At 35.9% G+C, this 9,850-nt stretch overlaps 1 protein-coding gene across 1 annotated transcript; it reads right to left on the reverse strand.

Annotated features, from left to right (window-relative positions):
- Window positions 1–7,716: 7,716 nt before the first annotated feature.
- Window positions 7,717–8,390, reverse strand: LOC113920680 (40S ribosomal protein S7-like). The gene is given in 2 exon segments (XM_027590941.2): window positions 7,717–8,216; window positions 8,218–8,390. Coding segments are annotated over 2 exon segments (585 nt in total). The 5' UTR covers window positions 8,359–8,390; the 3' UTR covers window positions 7,717–7,772.
- Window positions 8,391–9,850: the final 1,460 nt, after the last annotated feature.

The raw sequence follows: 9,850 nt of genomic DNA on the forward strand, positions 1-9,850 counted from the left end.
TGTACATTATTCATCTGTAGGAATCAACACAAGAGAAAAAGCATAGCTTTAAAGTAGACTTAGAAGGAGAAAAATGTTATTTTTTATTTAAACCTTATATTAGTTATTTATGTAGTTCTTCTCTATACTCAGAATAAGGATATTATTTCTCATTTACGAAACGTTAATATTTTTTTAAAACTTGAAATTTATCACTGGATGTAATAATGTGTAAAATGTATTTGTAGATTAACTATATTTGAAACCTCTTAATTATAATTTTAAATTGAGTAAATGGTCATTAAGTTGGGTAATGGCCATTTACAGAGGAATTGGTGATTGATACACAGTCATGTAAGTAAAGTTGCCATGTCCAATACTGCTCTAATAAGACATTTATCTTAGATCCGTGTGTCTAAAATTAATGATTAATTAGTTTAATTTGGTGTAATACCTCATGGAGGCTCTGTCCTCTGTTCTTAATTTTTTTCTTTTTTAGAGAGCAGCTTTAGCACAGGAAGAACTATTCAAGATTCAGTTTCCTGCAAATTCCCAGTAGCAATCATCTTCTATTTGCAATATTTCTAGTGCACATATTAGTTACTTTCTTATTCCAAAGACATTTTGACATATTAGCATTATCCCTTGCTGAACATGTGAAATTAACATAACTTTTTTTATATCTTTTGGGGAAAAGTTATCTTTCTTCTAAAGATCAGGCATTTGGATGAATGACATTCTACCTTACAGTCCAAAATGAACCCAATTTAAACGTCAATTTCTTTCTTTATTTGTTAATAACAAAATAACTCATCCAGTTTATGGTCAAATCATTAAAGTGAATCTCAATTATAGTTCTTCCAGTTGGTTCACATTGATAACATCTCATTTTCAAGAATTACCACCTGTAGAGGTTTTGTCAGATGTTCCCATTCATGCTCATTAACTGTGGGGATGTCCTGATATCACAAGGGAAAGGTAACTCCCGGGTAGAGGTTTATATGAAGTCATACTAACCCAGGTGTTAATTAAAAATGTGGTTTCTTCAGTCTAATACCAGAGGTACTAAATATAAATCTTTGAAGATAAAGCAATTAAATCTACATTTTAAATATTTTAAAAATATTTACTAAGATTTAGATTTTAGCATTTACTAATCGTTTTCTTATGCACAAAGCCATAAGTGGTAAAGTCAATGGGTAGATCCCCATATTGAGCGATATCCACCATCAAATATGTTGAACACGTAACTTAGTGACCATCTATACTGGATCACGTATTTTCAGTTCTGGATTATGGGCAACATATAAATTGGTTGAAAATATCATATATCTAGGGCAAAGTCTGTATTAATCATCAAGGCAAAGTGTCCTGCTCTGGTAAAATAACAGCAACACTGCAAGTTGAGGAGAATGCCTATTTTAGTAAGTACAGGGAAAAATAAATGCTTATAAAGTAAACAAGACTGTAGACTGAGAGAACCACTTTTTGAAAAATGAGGGGTATGGCAAAGGAAAGCATCAGTGTAATAAGGAGAACTTAGGACTTAAGTGGAACCTGCTCCCTGAATGTTAGGGAAGTTTAATGCAAACAACCAGGAAGTTGGGAGAACCCAGAAGGAGAAACAGCCTTCCTCTGAATCATTTTCCTACATAGCACCTTCTCCATTGCTTCAGTAAATGTGCACACAGCTCAAAACATATACTTTGAATCTCTAAGGAATCAGCCTTGCCTAAACCAATTGTGGTTCTTGGACCAGCAGCATCAGCCTCACATGGGAGTTTGTTGCATATGAAAAATCTCAGATCACACCCCAGAATGACTGATTCAGACCCACAAATAAACTAGATGCCCATGTGATTCATATTTCCATAAAAACATGAGAGGCACAGGCCTGAAAAATTTTCAGTTCAAATATTAAGAAATGATATCGGCCTTCTCCTTGTTTCACTGACCCTTCTCTCTTCCTAGCATGCCCTCCTAATCCTTCGTTTTGCTCTCAATCCCATCATCTTGTATGAAGCTTTCCTCAGGCACCAGATTTGGGGAAGTCCTCTCTCCTAAGAATCTATATAAATTTTAATTAGACAATTCTACATTAATTTCTATTTATGCTGTTTTTTTAATTGAGAAAAAATATGATGTTTATGTACATTTGTATCTTCAATATTCAGCAGTGTGCTTGTCTTATTTTTATTTATTTTTTAAGCACCTATTTACAGTAGAAATGTTCTAGATTTGGAGACTGTGCTCAAAGATGAACCAAACATATAATTCTCTGTATAACAAACAAACAAAAAGTTTGAAATGTTCAAACACGAATGTGGAGAAGTAAGAGTGAAGTCCAATGCAACTGTGTGGGTTTGGCTCAGGATATCTATTCTAATTTTCTTCTAGTGTGGCTTCCCTTTCCTGTGGGGAGCAAAAGGCTAGAAACAAAAAAAATCTCCAATTCTTTTTCTGCTGGTGCTTCAAGTTTGGTTCAAATTCCACATCAGATGCAATCACATGAGATTTGAAATTGAAATTGAGATGAGTGGGGTATTGAGCATGTGTTTTATCAACGTGGATTATAGCAAATATGGCATGGTTCTGGAACAAACTCTGTCTCTAAGGCTTGTTGATTTAGCAGAAGTGGCTCCTTGGTAGTAGAAAATGTGGCACAACGTGGGACCCTGAAGCTATAATGACAGCATCCTGATTTTTGCACATGAGGTTTCCTGAGTGGAGCATAGTGATTCTGTTCTGGAACCTGTTACTATAGCTAATTTAGCAGCTCAGACGAAGGCAGTCCTATATTTATATGTCTAACAAGGGACGTCCCCTGATTTGACAAGCAGCTTCTCAATCATAGCAGGAGAAGCAACTCCTTTGGCAGTCTGGTTCTGTAATATAGATTTGAGAATAGATTCTGGAATCTCATTCGACATATTTCTACTCAATCATCTTAATAAGTCTATAAGCCATCTGACATGCTGTGATAAATCCTTTTATTCAAATTATCTAAAGTGGAGGGTCACCCAGCTGGTTCAGTTGGTATAGCATGTGACTCTTGATCTTGGGGTTGTGAATTCAAGTCCCAGTTGCAGAGATTATTTAAAATGTATTGAGAGATTATTTAAAACTTAAAAAAAATCTTTAAAAAATATTGTAGGACATTGACTGATATGGAACTTCAAAGAGAATATACAGAACATATTAAAGGGTAGTTTTTTAAGGCTATTTTTAAAGTAAATCAAGTAATTGAATCGAATAATATATGACCCTCATAATAGGTCTCCCAGTGTGATCTCTTTCTGTTTCACTTCTAGTTAATTTCTGCTTCCTTCTCTCTATTCCTCATCTGTTGTTTTGCCTTTCAGAGAAAAGATGAGTAGACTCTACACTCAGCCATAATAGCTGGGAGGAAATGGTTTTTTGAAATGCAATGTCATATTTTTTTTTAAGATTTTATTTATTTATTTGACAGAGAGAGACACAGCGAGAGAGGGAACACAAGCAGGGGGAGTGGGAGAGGGAGAAGCAGGCTTCCCACTGAGCAGGGAGCCCGATGCGGGGCTCCATCCCAGGGCCCTGGGATCATGACCTGAGCCAAAGGCAGACGCATAACGACTGAGCCACCCAGGCACCCTGCAATGTCATATTTTTCATTTACAGTGTGTGATTTCTCATTACGGTGCAATGATCTTAATTCAAATCAAACTCATTTTCCATTTTATCCTCAAGTGTATATTCTCTTACTTTTTTCTTTTCCTATAACAAAAAACCAAACCAACCTCCCCGCAAAAAAAAAAAAAAAAAAAAAAAAAAACACACAGCTAAACTTTTCTTTTTCTTCATTCCCTTTTCTTTGGAAAAAATTGCATTTAAAAAATTATTCAATTTACATTTAAAAAAAAGGCAAAACCCATTTCTACCACCCTTCACTCCTCACCGCTTACAACCACCAATCTGTTCTCTGTATTGATGAGCTTGTTGTTTTTGGTTTCTGTTTTAGGTTCCACATATAAGAGAAATAGTATGGTGTCTGTCTTTTCTCTGTCTGTGTTATTTCACATATTATAATGCCTTTGATGCCTTTGATGCCTTTGAGGTCCATCTGTGTTGTCACAAATGGCAATATTGAATTCTTTTTCATGAATGAATAATATTCCACTGTGATTAATTCATTCATCCATTGATGGACACAGGTTATTTCCATAACTTGGCTGTTATAACCTGCAATGAACAGGGAATACATATATCTTTTTGGGTGAGTATTTTATTTTCTTTGGATAAATACCCAGAAATGGAATTGCTGAATTATTTGGTAGTTTTATTTATTTATTTATTTATTTTTATTTTTTTAAGGAAATTCCATACTCTTTTCCATAATGGTTGCACCAATTTCCATTCCCACTAACAGTGAGAAGAGTTCCCCTTTGTCAGAATTTTCACTAACATTTGTCAGTTCTTTCCTTTTGATAATATCCCTCCTAACGATGTCAGGTGACATCTCTTTGTGGTCTTGATTTTCATTTCCCCAATGACTAATGATGTTGAACATCTTTTCATGTATATGTTGGCCATCTGTATGTCTTCTTTAGAAAAATGTCTTTTTAAATCTTTTACCCATTTTTTAATGAGATTGGGTTTTTTGGTGATTAAGTTGTATGAAGTCTTTATATATTTTGGATATAAGCCCCTTAACAGATGTATGATTTCCAATTACTTTCTCCCATTCAGTAGGTTGTCTTTTTATTTTGTTGATTGTTTCCTTTTCTGTGCAGAAGTTTTTAGTTTGATGTAGTCCCACTTATTTATTTTTGCTTTTGCTACTTTTACTTTTGGTTTCATGTTCCCCTCAAAAAAATTATCACCAAGGCCTATGTCAAGGAGCTTACTGCCTTGTTTTCTTTTAGAAGTTTTACAGTTCTCTGTCTTACATTCAAATATTTAATCTGTTGTTAGTTAATTTTTGTGTATGGTACACCATATATCATATTTGGTCCACTTTCATTCTTTTGCATATAGCTGTCCATTTTTTTCCAATACTATTTATTGAAGAGACTATCCTTTCCCCTTTGTCATAAATTAGTTGACCATATATGTATGGGTTTATTTCTGGGCTCTCTAGTCCATTGCATTGACCTATGTGTTTGTTTTTATGACAATACCATGCTGTTTTAATTCCTATAGTTTTGTAATATAGTTTGAAATTAGGGAGTAACTTGGTTCTTTCACAAAGATTGCTTTAGGTATTTGAGATCTTTTGTGGTTCCATAAAAATTTTAGGATTGTTTCTTCTATTTCTGTGAAAACTACCTTTGAAATTTTGATAGGAATAGCTTTGAATCTGTTTATTGCTTTATGTTATATAGACATTTCAACAATATTAATTCCATGAGCATGGAATATCTTTCCATTTGTTTATGCATTCTTTAATTTCTTTCATCTATGTCTTAGAGTTTTCAGAGTATAGGTATTTCACCTCCTTGGTTAAATTTATTCCTAGGTATTTTATTCTTTTTGATCAATTGCAAGTAAGATTGTTTTCTAAATTTCTCTTTCTGATAGTTTATTATTTGCATAAAAAGCAGATTTTTGTGTATTGATTTTGTAAAATATATAATTAAAAAAAACTACCACATTTATGTATATTTGTATCTTTAGCATTCAGCAGTGTGCTTGTCTTATAATTGGTCATTTACAGAATTTTATGGATTATAAAAATGCAGATAATCTAGAAGTCAAGTGATATGGTCAAAAATAGCAAATTGTCATAAAGACAGGATTACAATGACAGATAAAGAGGCCTATTTATATTAAATATTTAAATGCACAGGGTGTGGGCGCCTGGGTGGCTCAGTCGTTAAGCATCTGCCTTCTGCTCAGGTCATGATCTCAGGGTCCTGGGATCGAGCCCCGCATCAGGCTCCCTGCTCCGTGGGAAGCCTGCTTCTCCCTCTCCCACTCCCCCTGCCTGGGTTCTCTCTCTCGCTGTGTCTCACTCTGTCAAATAAATAAATAAAATCTTAAAAAAAAAATGCACAGGGTGAAAAAAAACAAAGTAGTACCAAAGGACTTATATAAACACTGTTATCTCCTTTTAGTTTTCCCACCAACCCTTATCCTACCATTCTGTTTTAATCTTTCATAGTTATTGCAATAATTTTAAAGTATTGGCTTACACTACTATTTCCTAATTTAGATAAAAACCTCCTGCTACATAAGGTGGTAATTTAACTTATATTATGTTTCCCCTTCAGTTTACTCCCTCTTCTTCCTCATTTATATAGTTTGTCTAAGATCTTATATAATCAAACTCTACCCCATGTTTCATTCACTTTCAGTATTATCATTTGGCTTCCTACCATGTCAGATGAAAATAATAGCACCCTTACACTTCCTCATTGCTTTTATTTGCTAGTTTTCTTTTTTTTTAAGATTTATTTATTTTTTAGAGAGAGAATGAGAGCACATATGCGTGAGTGAACGCAGGTGGCGGGGGCAGAGAGAGTTTTAACATTGCGGATCCTGAGAACAGGACCCTGAGATCAAGACCTGAGTTGAAACCAGGAGTCAGATGTTTAACTGGCTATGCCACCAAGGTGCCCCTTCATTTGTTAACTTTTATGAGATGGACTTGTTCTTCTTCATTTTCAAAGTGTGTATATTTGTGTGGATATTTATTTATTTATTGCCATGTCTATGTCTTTTGATCAAACTTTTAGAGTTGTATCTACTTTATTAGTGTTACAAGAACTTGCTTTTGGATTTGTTTGCCCCCTGTGGTGTGTCTTTGTTGTTTTTTGTAGCATTCTTCCCTTTGATGGTACTAATTTGGATTTCTTTTTCAAGTTGTGTTTTAGTTGCTATAAAATTTTTCCTTCCTTCCAGGTCGGTTGTTTTCTTTCTTGGGTTGGTTTATATAGGTTTTCTCACTTATTCTGCTGGTGATCCTCTGATATCCATTCATTTATAAGAATGGGGATCATACTATGAATGCTAATATTCTCCCACCACCAGCCCCAATGTGGGGTACCTGGATCTGTACTCTTGTTAAATCTCTCCTCTGATTAAGAAGATGGGGAAATGCCATACGCATGGGCAGGGCTTGATAACCTTCATGAATTCAGCAGATGGAGAACTAGTCATTGCACTACTTTCTTCCAAAATTCTAGAATAAAGAGAGTTGGGGAGGGATGGTAAAGGATAGGAGAGGAAAGCCCCAGAGCAGTTGTGGACAGCTTTCCAGGAAAACTTCCTTTATCCAGCCCCTTTTTCACCCCATCACCCTGCACTGTGGACACCAAGACTAAAGTCTTTCTAAAGTTCATTCATTGGAGCCCCCCCCCACATTATTCTAGCAGACATGTCATTGATCTTAGTCTATTTTTTCATTTATTATCAGGCTTCCATCAACTTTTTGCCTTTTTAAGTGTGTCAAATATATTCATGGGCCTCTCTTCTTTTTGCTGTTGGCTATGGGTTCATTTTGTTTGTTCTCTTCCCATTTGCTATTGTATCTTAAGAATTATGTTCAAGTTTATAGTTTAAAATGACCTTTAATCTAGAATGCTAGAAAGAATCTAAATGAGATCTAGAACTCCATGGAAAAACTCTTCCCCATCTTTAATATATTATGCCATAACTAACAACAGCAATATAATAATTTCCATATACAAAAACTTAGGTAAGTATGTATTCCCCAAAGTTGGGCTGAGTGGCTTTCCTTCTGTTTCTCTAGGGTGACTCTTTTTTTTTTTTTTTTTTTTTTTTTTACTGTGAAAGTTTTATTTAATCATTTTTGTTTACAACTGAAACTCTGGGAACTCAAAGTTAACATCCTTGCCTGTGAGCTTCTTATAGACACCAGAAAAAGTTTCAACCTTGTGTTCCACATTGTTCTGCTGTGCTTTATCCAAATGAACCTTGATCAGCCGGCTGCCATCCAGTTTCACACGGATTCTCTTGCCCACAATTTCACTTGGGAAAACCAAGTCCTCCAGGATCGCGTCATGTACGGCTGTCAAAGTGCGGCTCCTGGGACGCTTTTGCTTATTTTTTGTACGGCTTTTTCGAGTTGGCTTAGGCAGAATTCTCCTCTGAGCGATAAAAACAACATGCTTCCCACTGAACTTTTTCTCCAATTCACGGACTAGCCGGACTTGGATTTTCTGGAAAGATTTCAGCTGAGGAACGGGAACAAAGATGATAATAGCTTTCCGACCACCGCCAACTTCAATTTCCTTGGCAAGCCGTGATGTTCAGCTCCCGCAGCTGGGCTTTGAGGTCGGAGTTCATCTCCAACTCAAGGAGAGCCTGGGAGATGCCGGACTCGAACTCGTCCGGCTTCTCGCCATTGGGCTTCACGATCTTCGCGCTCGAACTGAACATGGCCTTCTCCTTGGTGAGAGCGCCGGCCTAGAAAGAGCTAGGGTGACTCTTCATATGATTTTCATGTGATCATTATGCTGATAAAAATGCAAGTATTTAAAGAGCATGTAAAAAATATGCCCAGCTGCATCTTAGGGACACATACTTAAGCACTCTATATTTAAAATATATAAAATATAGTAGTAGTAACATTGTCTTGTATGCATTTAGCATGCCAAAGGATTATATGTTTCATATGCCCAAGGTTATTTAATGTTGACAACACCCCAACTACTATGTGGTAGGTAAAATATCTGACCTCTTTTTACAAATGAGGAAACTGAGACTCAGGCTTATTAAGTAATTGTATCTGATAAGCCTCAGGTGGTAGGGGTTCCTCAATTCCACAGCTTCGGCAGCTACGGAGAAAAAAGACTCTGAGGCTGGAGGTGACTCTTGAAAGCTTTTATAGCCAGACTGAAGGAACAGAATTGAGGCAGTGGGAGTCTGGCTATGGCCACCATCCAGCCAAGTTCCAGAAGAAGAAGCAAGTCTTCATCCAAGTTCACAAATCTGTCATGCAGCAGTTAACTCATGGCCTGAACAGACCGTCCCACTTTAGACATATTAAAACTGGGCATGAAAACTTTCTGAGCAAAACAAACAGAGAGATTGACGACACCCAACCCCTACTTCTCTGAACATAGGGACTTGACACAGTCACAGAGACCAATATAGAAACAAACTATACCAAACTATTCTGAACACACTGACTATCCAATCTGCATCCATACCTAGCACCTAGCATTTTAGAAGCTTCCTGTCTTGACTACATGGCCTAGGCTTCTAAACAATAACAACAACAAAAATAAGTAATCTGACATGATATCACCTGACATATGCAGAAGATGATTCTCTTTTCTGCTGTATAACATATCTAAGCTCATCTGGGCAGTTTTTATGTACTCACTCTAGCCAGCGCCCAGTGATCATTTGAAAAGTACAACTGCAAATTTATAGTCTCATGACAGATGACAACAGATCATTATTTTATTTTTAAATATGTTTGCATTTCTGAAAATTAATTTACTTAATTTATTTGAAATTAATCTTACATTTTCTAAAATATATTACCTGTCATATTTTGAAGTTAACCCATCTACATGATGCTTGTAAGAATTTTATTAATTTTGGGGCTTCTGGGTGGCTCAGTCGGTTAAGCGGCTGCCTTCGGCTCAGGTCATGGTCCCAACGTCCTGGGATCGAGCCCCGCATTGGGCTCCCTGCTCTGCAGGAAGCCTGCTTCTCCCTCTCCCACTCTCCCTGCTTGTGTTCACTCTCTCGCTGTGTCTCTCTCTGTCAAATAAATAAATAAAATCTTAAAAAAAAAAAGAATTTTATTAATTTTAACTCTAAGAACAGATATTTTTCTAACAGAATCTGCTTATGCCCTTTAAAACATGCATTTAATCATGTGTTGCTCTCTTAGACTTTTATTATTTCATATTGAAAA

This window comes from Zalophus californianus, chromosome 3 (assembly GCF_009762305.2).
Source record: "Zalophus californianus isolate mZalCal1 chromosome 3, mZalCal1.pri.v2, whole genome shotgun sequence".
In the NCBI taxonomy this organism is placed as follows: Eukaryota; Metazoa; Chordata; class Mammalia; order Carnivora; family Otariidae; genus Zalophus; species Zalophus californianus.